General features: G+C 40.5%; 1 protein-coding gene across 5 annotated transcripts in view; it reads right to left on the bottom strand.

Annotated features, from left to right (window-relative positions):
* IL5RA (interleukin 5 receptor subunit alpha) overlaps positions 1 to 17,014 on the bottom strand; it is a 34,462-nt gene extending 17,448 nt beyond the window's left edge. Inside the window, exons 1-11 of one of the 5 annotated variants that reach the window (XM_024747076.1) lie at positions 16,627 to 17,014; positions 15,216 to 15,351; positions 11,620 to 11,687; positions 10,939 to 11,023; positions 9,269 to 9,414; positions 8,163 to 8,301; positions 7,325 to 7,478; positions 7,063 to 7,250; positions 4,844 to 4,989; positions 1,417 to 1,555; positions 320 to 722 (exon numbers count right to left, since the gene is read on the bottom strand). In XM_024747076.1, the coding sequence (XP_024602844.1) occupies positions 703 to 722; positions 1,417 to 1,555; positions 4,844 to 4,989; positions 7,063 to 7,250; positions 7,325 to 7,478; positions 8,163 to 8,301; positions 9,269 to 9,414; positions 10,939 to 11,011 (1,005 nt within the window). In that variant the 5' untranslated portion in view covers positions 11,012 to 11,023; positions 11,620 to 11,687; positions 15,216 to 15,351; positions 16,627 to 17,014 and the 3' untranslated portion in view covers positions 320 to 702. Of the gene's footprint in view, positions 1 to 319; positions 723 to 1,416; positions 1,556 to 4,843; positions 4,990 to 7,062; positions 7,251 to 7,324; positions 7,479 to 8,162; positions 8,302 to 9,268; positions 9,415 to 10,938; positions 11,024 to 11,619; positions 11,688 to 15,215; positions 15,352 to 16,593 lie in introns of those variants that run through there. The other 4 variants (XM_024747075.1, XM_024747073.1, XM_024747072.1 and 1 more) reach the window with 4 other exon arrangements.
* Positions 17,015 to 17,863: the final 849 nt, after the last annotated feature.

Genomic DNA, 17,863 nt, shown 5'->3' with positions numbered 1-17,863 from the left:
TTGGTGGATAGGATTAGTGAAGCTAGTGCATGTGAAGCACTTAGCACAGGGCTTGGAGGATAGTCAGCAATAAATGTTATCTGCTGCTGTTGTTTGTATTTCACAATAACCTGTGAGACAGGAGAGGTGGATATTAATTACCTCCTTAGTCCTGGGAATCCACGGATGGGCAGAGAAGTGGTTTGTTCAAGGGTATGTAGTCAGTACGTGCTAAGGCTGGCATTAAACCTGAGCTTTCTATGGAAGACTCCAGAATTCTTCCCTCCTCTTCGTGTCCTTGTAGCTCTTATGCAGCACTTAGCCACATACATCTGCATCCCCAGGCTGCATGTCTGTGGCACATACATGAGCTACACTAGTTGTTTTTTAACTGGCCAAGATACGCAGATAGTATCAAACACAGGGTGTGCATGTTCTAGCATCACAGTGCAAGGCCACCTCTCCAAGTTATGGAATTGCCCTCTGACATAAAAGGAGAATGGAAATTTGCCCTTTCATTTAGAGCCACCATCATCACCCTTCTCCAGTCCCACAGACAGATACAATGATCATATTATTTGCCAAGTAAGCTAGTCAGTTTAATCATAAACAAAAACAGCTGCAGAACCCATGCAGGAGCCCAGGTGATGCCAGTCCTTGGGATCCTCTAGGTCTGTTACGCTGAGGGCCCAGGGCTGGATCCAGATTTTGTGGGCCCTGAGCTTATTCAGTTTTGGAATCTTCTTTATGAAATGAAACAAAAGTATGAATTCAGAATTAGGTATAGGAAAATTATAGAAATGGAGACCAGATTAGTAGTCGACAGGGGTTAGGAATGGAGGAGAGGAGAGAGGAATGAAAGTGCTTAAAAAAGGGCAAAAGGAAGGACCCTTGTGGTGACATATACACAAACCTGCACATGGGATAAAATTGCATAGAACTAATACACACACAAATGAGTAGATATGAAATCGATGAAATCTGAATAAGATCAGTGGGTTGTAGCAATGCCACTTTTTTGGTTGCCATATTATATTACAGTTTTGCAAGAAGTTAGTCTTGAGAGACACTGAGTAAAGGCTACATGAGCTCTCCTGACATTATTCCTTATGACTGCATATGAATCTACAGTTATTTCAAAACAAAAAAAATTAATTTGGTAAAACTGAATAGAAGTAGGACCAGATAATCTGGAAAAAAAAAAAAGTACTAGACTTTGGAAGGGCTCTTGCTAGTGAGAAGCTGGAACACTGCAGCTTCATTGGCCTCATGGTAAATCCACCTCTGGTCAAAAAGGCAGCAGACTGACAGAGGATGAGGCTTAGTAGGGATGTGAAAGCATTTCAGGACTCACAAGTGAAGGTGTACACTTTCCAGGAGGATCTGTTATAACTACAAGTAAGGTCACTTGCTTTAAAATAAACAAGAGATACTCACCCACATAAATAGGCTCGCTCCACTCACTGGGGGGTCCCACCGCTCTGCACACAGAGCTCACTGCTGCTCTCACTTGAATGGAATACTCAGAAATACCATCAATTACGGAGATGAATGTATTGGTCGTCATTTTTTCTGTCTACATGGGAAAAAAATATCATTGTAAGAATCCCTGGACACGCAATTTAAATTACGGCGATCATCAGGATGGGAGGTCGTATGTAAGTAATGTGACTCAGTATTCAGTGACCCATTTAAAATCAGTAAGACTCGCATCGATTAGTTTATTCTAGACCACTTCACTATGGAGGTGTTGGCAGTCACCCTTGGGGGGAAAGCTATGTAGTAACCAAAATAAATAAAACAGGCAGTTGTAAGATCTAGATGAGCCATCCGGGTCCAACTGATATTTCCAGACTGAAAGACTGGAGTGGCACATAGCAGAATGCATAACCTCCCTCATCTTGTCCCTGGATATTCTCTAATCACCTAACAATATCACATGGCTTCCGTCATATTCAACAGGATCCAGCAAACTACAGTCTATGGCCAGTCTGGCCTGCTACCTGTTTTTGTAGGGACTGCAAGCTAAGAATGACTTATATATTTTTCAGTGTTTGAAAAATATAGAAATAATATTTTGTGACTCATGAAAAGTACATGAAATTGAAATTTCAGTGTCCACAAGCACAGTTACTGGAACGCAGTTACGCCTATTCGCTTGTATTGATGGCAGAGCTGAGTAATTGTGACAAAAACGGTATGATCTGCAAAGCCTAAAATACCTACTGTCTGACCTTTTACAATGAAAGTGCGCTGATCCCTGATACAGTGTCTCACCCCAAGCCAGGGGGCAAGGAGCAAGGGATGGAGGGGGCATAAGGAAGCAGAAAGAGCAAAAGGACCTTGAATCTAGGAAGAAGAGGGTTTGAATCCCAGGTCTACCTCCAACTAACTGCAGGGCAATTTCCTTGACCTCTCTGAGCCTCAGTTTTCTCATCTGTAAAATAGGAACCATACCACCTAATGGATTATTGAATTAAATGGAATTAACTTTGTAAAGCCCAAGTTTAAAGATATATTGGGTTGAATCATATGAAAAGTGATAATATTCACCAACCCATTTTTGACCTGCAAAAACAGCCATTTTGGGCAGTTCAACCTAATAATAAGCACTCAGTAAATGCCAATTTGCCGTAGGCAACACAGGCTAACATTGTCTAGTGTTGAAATGAGGCTGTTTTCTCACAATCAAACCTTTCGTGTATGTTCTCTCTACTGGTCAGTGTCCCCACCATGCAGCTAATAGCCCAAACCCGAGATGTGTCCCTGGCCGCCTGTATCTTACCTACTCCTGAATGTGTTTCTCCCTTCTTTGTCCCTGCTCCAAAACCACTGCCATTTTAGGTTTCATCATTTTTTGCTTGGACTGTTGCAGTAGCCATGAAACCGGTATTCTATGTCCACATGTCCCCTCTCCGTCCATACCCAGCTTTCATGCTGCTTCCAAAATAATTCTGTGATTCTGCAGATGTGTTCACATTTTTCAATCAAGCTAAACACTTTAGTGGTTTCCATTGCCTATGACCATGGTTTTAAAAAGAAAAACCATTTCTTTTTTTTAAACAAAATCTTAGAGTCATTCTGGGAGAAGTCCCAGTGTAAGAGCTAGAGTTATGATTCCAACGTTGGCCTTATGTCCAGGCTGACTAAATTACTGCCACTTGGCTGAAGGAACCATGCTCACTCATGCTGTGGAGTGGCTCCTTCTGCCTAGAACCCCTGCCACTCCAAGTGTGGTTGGAGGACTGGTGTGAGTCAGGAGCTGTTTATTGCTGATCCTTGAGGAGATAAATATAGAAAGGGAAACAACAATTTGGGAGCTTTCATAGCAACCTGGCATTGCCATGGCGTTCAAGACCAGGATCACTGGGCTTGTCTTTGGCTATATGTGCTTTTTCTAGCAAATCATTTTTATTGTATTTTACAGAAGTACAAATGTAGGGTGGATTAGAAATTTTAGAAAGAAAGCCAGTCTTTCACCATGTGTGCTTAAGTACATGGGGAAGTGCTGGCTAAAAGTCCTTCTCTGCTTCTCCCACTAAGAAGCAAGTTTCTATTCATCCTTGAATATTCTGTTCAATTCCCCTCCCCTGGGTGGAGGCCCTGGCAGCTTGCTTTGTCCATTCCCTCCTTTGTATCCACGTTGACATTTACGATGGTCAGGCAGCTCTGAGGCTGAGGGAGTGCAACCAGTAGACCAGGCCCCTTGATAGCAGAAACAGTACCTATTTATCTCTGTATATCCCACAGAAAAGCCAGCTCGTAAATATTTATTAACCCGAATTGAATTGAATTGAATTGAATTTGTAAGGCAGAAGTTTGAATCCTGACTTCTATTCTATTCTTGCTTTGTGACTTTGGGCAACTTACTTAATCTCTCTGTGCCTCACTTTCCTGTAAAATGAGAATGATCATTACATAATAGAGTAACTGTGAGGATAATAAAGCATAATGCATAGTTGATGCTCAGTAAATGTTGACTTTCATTCAGTTCCTTTCCCCTTGAACTTTTTGTCCATTAGGGCTAAGGAGGCAGTTTTTTTTTTAAGTTGTGGCAAAATGCACACAACACAAAAGTTACTATCTTAACCATTTTTAAGTGGCACAGTTCAGTAGTAGGGTACATTCACATTATCTCCAGCAGTCTTTTCATCTTGTGAAACTGAAACTACTCGTTAAACAAAAACTCCCCATTCCCCCCTCACCCCAGCCCCGCAAAGCACCATTGTCTCCCCATTGTCTTGATGAATTGTACGGCTCTAGGCACCTCATATAAGTGGAGTCATACAATATTTGTCTTTTAGTGACTGGCTTATTTCACTTAGCATAATGTTCTCAAGGTCCATCCATGATACAGTACATGTCAGGATTGTCTTCCTTTCTAAGACTAACAATATTGCATTGTATGGATAGACCACATTTTGTTTATCCATTCCTCTGTCGATGGACACTTGGGTTGCTTCCTTCTTCTGGCTATTGTGAATAATGCTGCTGTGAACACGGATGGACAGAGATCTTTGAGACCCTGCTTTCAATTCGTTTGGATACGTACCCAGAAGTAGAAAGGTTGGGTCATATGATAATTCTATTTTTAATTTTTGAGAAATCCCCGTACTGCTTTCCATAGCAGCTGCACCATTTCACCAGCAGTGGTGCTAATGAACTTTTATCTGATCCGTTGCATTATTTTCAACCAAAAGTAATAGATCCTTTCAAGACAAAAAGCCAGTAAGGTTTGATTTATTTTCATAAAACCCAGGTAGATGGGGTTGCAAGGGGTAACCAGCGCAGTCACTGACAATAATTTTTTAAATGCCTCTAAAAGAAATCTATCATCGAATATCAGAATGAGCTGAAGCATTACCTGAAAATACCCTTTCCTTGTGTTGTAAATTTTCACTTCGTAATCAAAGCAATGGACCGGAAAAGCAGAAACTGGTTTCTCCCATTGGATAGAGAGACAGGTTCCTTCAATCTCTGCTGTGACTTTTGCTGGAGGATTTACTCGATCTAGGTTAAAGAACCGAGAGGTCGGTGATCACAGTTGGTAAATCTAATCCACCCACATTTCTCAAGGCATCTCTAAGCTGTGTCTTCTCGAGTACTGTACGCCAGGATTTAATCTACGAACCTGCAAGCCACAGGACTCCAGCGGCTCACATCTGACTCCCGTCTTGTGGTGCTAAAGGAGAGATCTCTCCCGTAAACCTCAGAGATTCCTACTTCAAAGGGCATCGAATGGTTAAATGCCTTTTCCTTCAGCTTACTGCAAGACCCAGACCCAGCCCACCATCCATTTTTTACTTCTCGAGTTGGAGGACAAACCTGATCCTGGAGAGAAAATGCCCTGGAGCCTCCACTAAGCCCTGCTCTATGAAGCAGGTGTGTGGCTGGACTGATTATTTCCTCTTCCTGGGACTCAGTTTTTATTTCATTTTGTTTTGTGTATCTTGTTTTGGTTTGTTGTGAGGATTTAGTTTTCTCTTACAGAAAAAGAACAGATTGAGCTGAACTTGTCTTTACATATAACTCCACAGTTCTTTCCCCTGAGATCTCACATGATTGTTTTATGGCCACTTGATGTAGATAGAAATTATCTCTGAGTGTCCCTGTCTTAAGTTATGTGACTTAGATCTCACAGTTACTGAGTCCTAGGGACGAGCTAAGAACGGGGCCCACTGGCTCCAGAGCCTACCATCCCCTAAGCCAAAACATTTTTCATCAAAAGAGCATTTATTTCTTTTAGTAATCTGAGAAATTGGTCTCAATAAAATGAATATCACACAAGAAAATGCCCATGGTCTGTCCCAGGCTGTGTCCATTGGTGTCTTAATATCATTGTTTCTCAGGTCCCCCTCAGCAATTTTTATCATCTGTTTTCATGAAAGTGATATTTTTAGGTCATCTAAGTAATACTCTAGCAAAGAGAATTATATAATCTCTTTAGCAAGTGCTGTGATTCTTTAAACAAAGTTATACTCTGTTTGATACGCATATAGATGATAGAAACAGATACAGATGTCCCATGCCAAACCATGTCCTTTAAACAATCGCATTTTGCGTATTTAATGGATACTTAGGCCAGGCACTCTTCTAAGCACTTTATAATTATCAGCATACTTAATTGTCACAGAGACCTTGTAGGAAGTATTGATTTCTCCCCATATTTCAGACAAAAAGACTGAGGCCCAGAGAAATGACCAGCTTGTCTAAGATCACTCAGCAAGTCAGTGGAGGAGCCAGGACCCAAGTCCAGGCAGCCTGGCTCCACAGCCCACGCTGCTAAGCAGAGGCCACCACTGAAACCTTGAACGTTCAGAACCAGAAATGTTATGTGAGAGGCTCCTGATGAGCTGCTTTAATACAAGTATCTAGGATAAAGGAGGTCTTCAGTTTTGAGAACTGAGCACGTACGTGAAAGCTTAAATAATAGGCTTAGATCTGAGAACCACATGGTAAGGGGGACACTCTAACTCAAGAACACCCAGAGGAGAAAGTCCAGAAGGGTAGAGGATCATAAGAAGAGTGCATGAGAAATTGGGGGCCGGTAGCCCGGGGAAGAGGGATCTCAGGATGGGAAACCTGGCTGCCTTTGGATAGCTGAGGGACCATCTTGTGGGGAAAAGAATCAGACCTGTTTGGGGGTGGCACCAGCCCATCACAGGACCCATGGGCAGAAATGTTACCAAACCAGCCAGAGCTGCTGAGAGATGATATGGGGTTCTTCCAGCAGTGAGTTTACTTTCCCTGGAGTGGTGATTCTCAACGAGGGGAGATTTTATCCCCTAGGGGACATTTTTATTGTCACAATTTGTTGGGGAGGAGGTGCTACTGGCATCTAGTAGGTGGAGACCAGGGCTGCTACTGAACACCTGGTAAGGCACAGGACAGGCCACACCCAGAGTTCTTTCGCCAAATATATCGAGCAAGGAGGCTGAGAAACCTTGACACTGTGGTTCTTAAGCAGCGGGCAGATGGTCACTTAGCATCAGACAAGTAGCTAAACAAGGTGATCCTATAACCCCTCCCAGTGCTGAGATTCTGCGATTCAGTTATTTTGGCTTTGAGTCAAGCCCATCTTACCAATGGCGTGAAGGGCAAAGAGCTCATCGAAAGGCTTGATCACAGCTTCCTCGCTTGAGCCATTAACATACACTGCAAGCAAGTCGCGCCCTTTGCTATTGATAAAAGTCCTGGGAAACCAGCAGGCGATATTTCTCTGCAAGGTGTCTTTGCTGTATTCTTGGCATTCTTCAGTCCAAGAGCCATACCTGAATTGGAACACTCATAAGTTTTTAAGGCTGGAGAAATCAACCCACTCGCGAAAGTGAAAACAGATACTAACCTATAGTAGAGAAAATACTGCGTATCCTCAGGGGCATCCTTGCCAACAAGCCAGGTGCAGTGAAGAGAAACTTGGTACGGCCGTAAGTGTGTGTAATTATTTGCCTTGGTGTTCGTGGTGCAAGTTAAATTCACAATTGAGGTTCCAGGAGACCCTAGATGGTCAAAATTTTATTTTAGAAAGAGTGGATGTATGTATATGTATAACTGATTCACTTTGCTGTACACCGGAAAGTAACACAACAGTGTAAATTAACTGTCCTCCAATAAAGATTTAAAAAAAAAAAAAAAAGAGCAAGATATTGCCATGACAGCTTCTGATTGTTTCTTTAGAAAGGGTAGTGATTGGGGACATCAAAAAGGGCTTCACAGAGCAGGTACGATTTGATTTGGGCTATGAAGTATAGGAAGGATTCAGAAAAGCAGTCAGGTGAGCCCAGGAAAGCGAGGGCACCGAGGCAGGACTGTGCTAGTGTGTAGGCGTCATGGCTGTAAATCCATCTGAGAAGAGCGCAGGAATCACGTAGGGGGTGGTTGGAAAGATGTCCTGGAACCCAATTATGAGAGACCTGATTGGCCCAGATTTAGTTTATGACCCTCTGTCTTTTGAGCTGGGGAGGAGAAACAGCCGCAATGCTGGCAGGGACGTGCCAGCCAGAGTTGGCTGGGTTATGACACTGAGAAGTGATCATGGTCTTGGTGAGGATGTTGATGAGGTAGAAGGATACCGGGCAGGAACTGGTGACTGACAGAAGAGAAAACTGAGGTGTTTGTTTTCTGACTTTCCTGTGTTTACAAAGCCCGAAATATAAAACTGGGCTCTTAGAGGCCTGCCTTACCTGGTGGGGCTCTAAGTTCCGCGGAAACCCAGCTGCTTGGCTGGAGGGAGCGGTCGCTCCACGGGACCGTCTGCACACTTGCTGAAAAGCCTTTATGAAGGATGGTTATGCGTCTGCTCTCAGTGTTCCTGGTTTCGTACTAAAAATAAGACCCACAAGTCACGATATGCAAAGGGGAAGTGGCCTTGAGAGAACTATTTTAATCAACTAGGCGTTTTCTTCCACTTTTAAAATGGCACGTAAACACAATGCAATGAAATCGTTTTGCTAGAAAAAATTAAACCCACTGTTTCAAGGTTATGTCTTTATCCCTAAACTCATCAAGTTGTAGACATTAAATAGGTGCAGCTTTTTACAGGTCAGTTATATCAAAATAAAGTGGTTTTAAAAATGAATAAATAAATTACCCAATTTGAGATGTGTACATCTCAAATGCTTCTGAATAAATAAATGCTTTATATAAAAACTGAATAAATGCTTCTTATAAAAACAAACAAAATGTTACAGTGAAGGCTCCAGTTTCCTTTGACTACCATCTCTAGTTCCAGTCTCCTCCCCAGAGGTAACTTTTGACGGAAAATTCTCTAGAATTCCATATTGACTGGAATTTAATTTGTTTAATTTTATTGAGCATCTACTAGGTACCTGGTGCTTTAATATATGCCTGCAGTGAAGTTGGGGCTCTGAGAGGTTAAGTGACTAGTCCACGATTCTAAAGGAAGGAAATGGCCGAACTGGGATTCGAACTTGGCGTCTTCGATTAGGTACCCTGCCCTCCTCCTCTTTTATACGGCTTTTCTCTTCTGTTCTTTTGGCTATTTTAGAAGAAATTATATAAAACCAATATCTGAACCATTGTACCTCAGAAGTTACTAAACTTGATTTTTAAGTGGAAGAATTGTCCCAAAGTTAAAATGTTCCGAGCTGCTGTTTAATGCAGGTGTGGCACTGGTTCTCAGTCATTTCAATAGAGACATTGCTCTACTGGGAATATAACAAAAAGCCCTTTAGTGGTTTTCTTTTTTTTCAGTTAAAATTTCTTTGATAAGGAAAATGCAGTCAAAGTTAAAATTTAAATGAGGATTGCCATCAGAATAAACACTTACATCTTCTTCTTGTGGAGCATTTATTTTCACGTGATACCCTAGCTGGACATTTCTTTGTTCTTGATCAGTATTTGGTTCCCAGCGTAAAAGAACTTGAGCTAAATTGATAGCTTTAATGGTGAAATTGACAGGTGGGAGAAGTAAAACTGTAGATCAAAAGAAAAAAGCCACAGAATTTTTAATTTTACGTAGAATTTTAAAGTTGTTAAGTATTTTTTTGTGTAGTATAGTATTTTATTATGGCTATCAGAATGTATAACACTGAAATAATCTTGGGAAAAGTTTCCTTAGAAATGTCTTTAGCTCATTTTCTTTTTACTTTGCCCAGGTATTTACCTATAACATCTACAGGTATTTTATTGAAATCTGAATATTTTACTGTATCATTCCTCAGTACAAGCATAATTTTCAAAGGGTAATTATCCATTAATGGACTGTAGTAATGTATTAGTTTGTGGGTAGCAATGTGTTTAATGACATGGAAGAAAATAGAATAGAAAATACCAGGTGCATCAAATATATAAGAAGTACTGTTTCATGAACCTCTTGTTTCTATTATAAATGTACTCACATATTTGCATGTGTACTGGTTCATGATGATAAAAGGATTTATTTCTTATTATGATTCAAGGTCAAAAAAACTTGTGAGCAAAATTACTCAAATAGGCATTTATAGAAAGAAAAGTGTTCTATTCCCCCCGTTAAAGAACTGCTCTCTAATGTTGCCTTGAAAATAAAAGCTTTCACAAAATAAAAGGTTTCATTTAAATTACGAAATCAATGCCTGTTCTTTTTAGAAACCTTGGAAAGCACAAATGCTCAAAAAAGAAAAGAAAAATTTACCCGTGCTTCTATCACCGAGAGTGACATTAACATGTGATACATTCATTATCTTTTTTCTTGGGCGTATGTTTATACAACTTTATAATTTTTGCAAAAATTACAATATTGTACAATTATGAAATCTCCTTTACTACATGTGAGGATGTTTCCACTGACCTTTAATATTCAGTAGCCTTCCCTGACTCTGCTTCCACACCTGCCACATACAGTATTCTGAGGCTCTGTCTGTACTGCACTGCCCATTACGGTAGCCACTGGCCACACGTGGCTATTTTATTTAAATAAAATCAAATGTTCATTGTCTTCATTGCATGAGCCATATTTCAGGTGCTCGATAGTCACTTACCACTGGACAGTGCAGATACAGAACATTGTCATGGCCATAGCAAGGTCTCTTAGTGCTGATGGGGGAACCACGTGGCAGTTCTTCTTTTCTTAAACCCATTGATGAACAAGTTTCTGAAGCAAACCTACTGGAAGCTTCTTATTCTTTGGTTGTGAGGACTTGGAACCGTTCCCTTGCCTGGGAAGACGTTTCAAATACGGCCATCAGCTGCAGCTTTATTCTGAGTGCCCGTTTACCCACCCTTGGAATGTGAAGTGTGGGTAAACTGCAGCGTAAAATGTGCATTTCAGCCAACGTTGCTTTCTTAAAATAGAGCATGTTTAAAGAGTTTGTATTCTGATAAGAATAAATGTTCCATCCCTTTTTAAAAAATCATAATTTCCTAATTAATTATTATTTAGGAGAAAATAATGCTATCCCTTTTGTAATGTACTTTTTCTCAGAAAAAGAAATATTATTGAATTTAATAGACGGTGCTTACATTTTTTATCAGGAAGTAAGTCTACTTGCAGTATCACTGTGGCCCCCAAAAGTATCAGTGATGCAGGTGCCATGATGATGACATCCTACAGAAAACAGAGACAAAAATCCAAATTGCCACCTGTTGCCATTTTAAAGAAAAACTGGCAGCTCCTTTCTAAAGAAAAATGTAGTCATTTTGCCATTTAACGAAACATTTATGACCTTTCTGTTACGTGTTAGAAATACCAATATGAAGAAATCTTGGGCTTTGTCTTGCCAGTGTGGATCCGTAATCTGAGAGGCAGAATGAAGTGTAACTCGATAATTGTAATTCCAGTCTAAAAGCTGCTCCCATAAAGATGTTTACGGGGCACAGTAGGAGCAAAGGGACTTCTGAATTGAGTCCTAAAGGATGAACTAGAGTTCTTGACACACACACAAGTGAGCACAGGCATCTCTGGTGGCCTTGCACACAGCCATGCAAAGCCGGAAGAGAAGAAAGAAAATAGGAGAGGATTGCTATTCAGCGGGAGACCAGAGCAGATCTTTGAACAGTAAAAGTTCTAGGCAGAGTTAATCAAATTGAAAGTAAATACCATTGCCAGTTTCATTAATAAGTATTTAAATATGAGCCAACATGACAAGAAACTTAAATCTAAAACAATTTTAATGTGGGAAAGAGAAAATTTGTATCACAAACCTAGAATGTGTGTGGTACTTTGAACTGTGCAGAGGCTGAATTGTTCGATGAAGCCAGAAAGGAACAGGCTATAAAAGAAAATGAAGACGTAGTTAATAGGCCTGGAGAAGATAAAAACAATATTTCTATTTATTTGAAATAAGCAGACAATGAAAAGGAATCTCGAGTAGAAAAGCTAACATAACTCAAGTGTGGCCATCTGAAAAAGTGGTTAGGTCATTTCAGCAACTTTTTTTTACATGTGAAAGAAAAGAGTGGAGGATTTCTTGTTGGGAACTGTAGATTAGAAATCTTGAGTGTTTCCTCCAAAAATTTCGAAAGGCATTTTTCATATGACCTTAAAGAACAAAAGTAACATTCCACCTGCTGTGTGCTGCCCTCGCTTTTACAAAGCATTTCTTCCTGTTCTCTCTCATGAGCTACCTCCCACGCCTCCCCACCAGTGAAATGGTGTGTGGTTATTATCCAGTTTACGAGGGTGAAAAGGTGTCTAATGAGTTAAATAATTTGCCAAAAATCACGTGTCTGGTAAATCATGGAACGTAGACCCAATCTCAGATCTTCCAACCGTAAAACCTTTGTTCTGTACTAATTTAAATGACATGATTTTCAATTTAAAGATTTATTTAAATGGTTTGGTGTTTTCCAAACATAATTCTGGTAGAACCACAGAAGATAGAACTTGGCTAAATGGATACGTTCAGGAAGTACAAAAACCACGCTTTCTTCACTTTTACAACTTAACTTACTGTTATCACTGTTTCACTTGCTAATGAAATTAGTAAAATGTCACAACATAGAAAACAGAAACAGCATACAAAGCATTTAACTCCTTTTTCAAACAAACTTAAGTATTACTAATCAGAGTTATGCCGCTTTTGATAAAAATAATCCTGTTTCTTTCTCTCTGATGATTTCACACCATGTAGAAAAAGAATTTTTAAAACAACAGTGACAATAAAAGCAAGTATTCTTGTATTTTTAAAGGTTTCAATAAGTGAGAATGTTAAGGAATTAAAGGGAAGCATTAGTAATTTACTAAGCCTGAGAAGCAAAAATAAAAAATCGTTAACAAACAACAAAGATAGCTTCCTCTTCACGTTTAGAAGCTGTTGTCTTTGAGATGTCAGCATTTCCAAAAATAATATCACATATGTTCTAACTTTGCAGTAATCATCATTAACAGGAAGAATTCTAGGTCAGAAAAAAATGTAACATTGATATTCCTGAGTGACTTTTACTGCCTGGCAGAGTAAGTAGTAAGTTATAACCATAGTTGTAAAAATAATAAATGTCTATCCTTTGCAATTAAATTGTTGAAGTAATAAACTATTGAATGTCTCAGTGGGGAGATAATTGAATATTTTACACAACCAAGCAGCCTCCCCTAGAATTTGCTATGTGTTCTGCTTTTATAGCTGTTGAATATAGAATTATTTTTCAAATTTTCATTTGATCATTCAAAATTTTTTCAATGATTAATTTTTTGGCCATAAAACAGCCATACACTATTTTTCCCCATCTTATTGTGATATTTTCTCTTAAACAGGATGATAACTTTGACCGAAAAATGGTTGTCTTATAGGCAACATGAGATAGTCAAGTGGGAGTATAAATTTTACCAAGAATGACAATTTTTTGTGGGCCAGATAAATTCCATACAAGGCTGGGTATTACTGGAGTTTTGACAATTGATCCCGTATTTTCTATAATTCTGTTTGCTCTGCTTGTTCCCTGAAAACACCTTCAGCCTTTGCTCATGTCGCCTTAATATTTCTGGTTCCAGGCATAGCAATCACCTTTACTGGAAAAACAGCTTGAGTCTCTTGGGGTCATCTCTTTAATCCAAAGATATACTGCTATATAGATGTCAACTGGGTAATATTTCATTGTGCAGTAGGCTATTTCGCTACCTTAAAAATATATCAGAATGACATGTTCAATTCATTCTTTTCATGGCTACCAATTAAAATCCAGCAGAAAACCGTTACATTGTTAAAATAAGATTCAAATTCAGCAGAATGCAGCAAACATGGGTTTCCGGGCTCCCCTGGTGGCACAGTGGTTGAGAGTCTGCCTGCCGATGCAGGGGACACGGGTTCGTGCCCCGGTCTGGGAAGATCCCACATGCCGCGGAGCGGCTGCGCCCGTGAGCCATGGCCACTGAGCCTGCGCATCCGGAGCCTGTGCTCCGCAACGGGAGAGGCCACAACAGTGAGAGCCCCGTGTACCGCAAAAAACAAAAAAAAAACATGTGTTTCCTACTTAACGATTGTCAGAAATGCACGCTCAGGCTTCCCTGGTGGTGCAGGGGTTAAGAATCCACCTGCCAATGCAGGGGGACACGGGTTTGAGCCCTGGCCCGGGAAGATTGCACATGCTGTGGAGCAACTAAGCCCGTGCACCACAACTACTGAGCCTGCGCTCTAGAGCCCATGAGCCACAACTACTGAGCCTGTGAGCCACAACTACTGAGCCCGCGGGCCACAACTACTGAAGCCCTCGCGCCTAGAGCCTGTGCTCCGCAACAAGAGAAGCCACTGCAATGAGAAGCCCGCGCACCACAAAGAAGAGTAGCCCTGCTCCCCACAGCTAGAGAAAGCCCACATGCGGCAACGAAGACCCAATGAAGCCAAAAAAAGAAAAGAAAAAAAAAACCACACTCAGTGTCTTAGAGAGTCCATGGGCTACCTGTTCGTGTGACATTTTGCTGAGTCAATCTAAAATTTCTCGAGCGCTCTCTTGAGAATCTGGCTTCTAGTAGGTGTTATATTCTTTGAAATTTAGAGGAAACCAGAGCACCATCTCTTGCACTACAGCTGTTTCTAGAAAGTTGGGTGAAGTCCTGACAATTGGCGACAAATTTCCCCAGTGTTCCTGAGAATTCGTCAAATTCTATTGAAGTTCAGACAATATTTTCCCCTCTCTCTTTCCCACATATTTTGCTGCCCCGGTACATTTGTTTTTTATAACCAAAGTTGAATTTACCCTTTTTAAAGAAACTTTTTGAGTCAACTGTGGTGACAGTGAATTCAAACTCAATCTCAGTGAACAGAAATTGAAAAGCAACTGAGAGGATTCATGGTCTGTTAAGCCCTTAAAAGTAGAGTTTATTTTTTACTTCGTCTTTTCTTTTTTCCTTTTTTTTCCTGTACAGTGTAATCAGCAATAAAACCTATCTCTTGGGGGGATGAAGAATAAATAAATAACCCAAGGTGTAAAATGCAAATGACATGTTTAGGTAGGTAGCTAGGTATGTTACCTTACCCCCAAATGAGAAATCTACACACTCCTAAAAATACAAGTGGGTAACAAGGGCCATATATAAGGCAGGCAACTTTTTTTTTTTTTTTCCTGCTACGGAACTTCTGATTAGTTTTCTGAAATAGTCCTGAAATGTAACTCAGGGGTTCAGGTTGTTGCCACAGTCATAAACACTTGTTAGCCAAGGCAGAAAAGGTGCTGCCACCCTGAGTGTTTGGAAACTGCTGGCAGAAGGAGTTTGCTGCAAATCTCCCAGAGGTTGGATGTCTTCTAGCGAATTGCACGTGGTGCACTGTCATCCCACGTCCATGCGTTCCCTTCCCCAGACTCACCCCCTTTCCTGGGCTTAGCTGTCTCCTGCGGTCCTCCTGTTTCCCACGACTGTACTCAGTAGCAGAAAGCCAGGACCACGTCCATCAGCCCCTAGCACAGTGTCAGGTGCAGGGCAGGTGCTGCACATGCCTGGCCCTATAAAGAGTAAAGGCAAATTAACACACAACCCTTAACATGTCAAGCCCTTTACGGTAAAACCTAGCATAGGGACAAGTTAGATGAGAGCACGGCAGGCTGGGAACATATAACAAGCCTGGTCTGTTTTGGGGGAGGTGTGATACTTTTGGTAACTTGCCTAAAAATTTCCCCAAGCAGCATTTCAAGTAATGAAAACAAATGAGGTGATTTGCATTCCAAAACTTTATTATGTTTGAAATGCAAACTTTGAACAAATAGCTACATACATTAACAGATTTTTCAATAACTACGAAAGAAGGCATACCCTTTCACAAGAAGTAGAAGCTGCACCAGGTAATGGAATTTTCGGCCTGATAATTCATTAAATTGGGTATCAAATACAGTAATCAATATGGCTATAAAAGCAGTCATTTTACATGTGTTGATGAATTTTAGGCTAATAGATTAATAAGAGATTCAGATTTTTCTTTGTCTTCCTTTCTCCTTTTTTTTTTTCTTCATCCATTTCTTCTGTATACATGGAGATATGTTTACATTGCTTTGGGTGAAAATTGAATTACTGAACATAAAACCAAGTGAGATATTCCAGCAAGTTTTTGTACATTTTATATAAAATCAAACGATTTTGAAAAAATTGTTTGAAAATCCTAGAATCCCCTGAAGAAACAAAAAACAGAATGCCTTCAGTTAGAGGCAATGCAATCATCTCCTTCTTTGTTGTTGTTGTTTCTTAATTTGTAGCTTTCTCAATTAACTGAAACTTCCTCACAATATTGAGATATTTTATTATATCCTGTACCCTATTTTCTAAATTCACATATTTCCTCAGAAATCTTGGCAGAATGCATGTTCTCATTTTAATCACTGAAGTATCTGCAACGGTGGGAAACAAACCTCTTACAGAAACATCAACAAAAACTGTAGGTGTTGTTTTAATGTGACTCACCTTCGCACAGATTTGCACACCTCAGTTACTTAGCCAACACACAGGAATAGAACGCTACACCCAGAGTCTATATGACCTGCCTGATACCATGTCCATAGCACCAGTATTAGTTCTGTCCCTGCTAGTAATAGAGTTTCAAGGGGTTTTGTTTTCCCCTTTATTTAAAAGTTGGCCGTATATTTATAAATCATTCTCTGTCACTTTTCCCATCCCCCCTCCGCCCCCACCGTGTAATGAAATCATTAGGAGGTGGAGCCCAGGGTATTATTAGAGAGAAAGAGACATTTGCTCACTCGGAGATGAATCAGCCTTGGATCCCCACTTACTGAGAAGTGCAGTGCCATGTCATCAGAAGCAGCCGCAGGGCATTGAAAATGAACCTTATCTCTGGGTGCACTTTTTGACTTAGAGACGGATCTCCTTCACTGTTTCATCATCGCAGCTGTAATGGTTAAAAACTCACAGCCAGTTTCCTTGACGATGGGATGGCAGCAGGGCTACTCTAAGCAAATATTCAGGAGCATTTGTGAGCGGGCAGTTCTGGACGAGCCTTAACCGAAACTCCCGAGGACTAAGCTGCCGCCAAGTGAAGGATCTCTCTTGTCCTGATAGCCACTATCTGATAACTGTCTCATCTGCATTTTCATTCTCCTTCAAGATACTTTGTTCTCTTCAGGAGTTGAACGTTTGCTCCTGGGTGACAAGGTAATCAGGTTTTCTCTGAGCACTTTCCAGCCCTGCGTTTCGGTTTTCTTTATGTGCTTCAGTCAACTAGGGTACGTATAGCGCCTCTGTTACTTACACAATACCAGGCACATGATTTGACAGAAGAACGGGGCATCCACCATTCCCTACAAGCTGAGCAGCAATGCTCAGTTTTCTGGGGATGCATTAACGCTTCTCTGCTATGTTAGCAGGTCCTGCGCTAACACCTATCCTGCTCAAACTCTTCCAAAATATAGCAGAGGGAGGAACAGTCCCAAACTCATTCTACGAGGCCACCGTCACCCTGATACCAAAACAGAGAAAGATGTCAGCAAAAAAAATAAAATGCAGGCCAGTATCACCAATGAACATAGATTCACAAATCCTCAACAAAATACCAGCAAACAGAATCTAACAACACATTAAAAGGATCATACACCATGATCAAGTGGGGTTTATCCCAGGAATGCAAGGATTCTTCAATATATGCAAATCAATCGATGTGATACACCATATTAACAAACTGAAGGAGAAAAACCATATGATCATTTCAATAGATGCAGAAAACGCTTTTGACAAAATTCAACACCCATTTATGATAAAAACCCTCAAGAAAGTAGGCAGAGAGGGAACTTACCTCAACATAATAAAGGCCATATACGACAAGCCCACAGCAAACATCATTCTCCATTGTGAAAAACTGAAAGCATTTCCTCTAAGATCAGGAACAAGACAGGGTTATCCATTCTCACCACTATTATTCAATACAGTTTTGGAAGTTTTAGCCGCAACAATCAGAGAAGAAAAAGAAATAAAAGGAATCCAAATTGGAAAAGAAGTAAAGTTGTCGCTGTTTGC

Source organism: Neophocaena asiaeorientalis, unplaced genomic scaffold (genome assembly GCF_003031525.2).
Source record: "Neophocaena asiaeorientalis asiaeorientalis breed wild unplaced genomic scaffold, Neophocaena_asiaeorientalis_V1.1 scaffold130, whole genome shotgun sequence".
In the NCBI taxonomy this organism is placed as follows: domain Eukaryota; kingdom Metazoa; phylum Chordata; class Mammalia; order Artiodactyla; family Phocoenidae; genus Neophocaena; species Neophocaena asiaeorientalis.
This window is presented reverse-complemented; position numbering and strand designations above follow the sequence as displayed.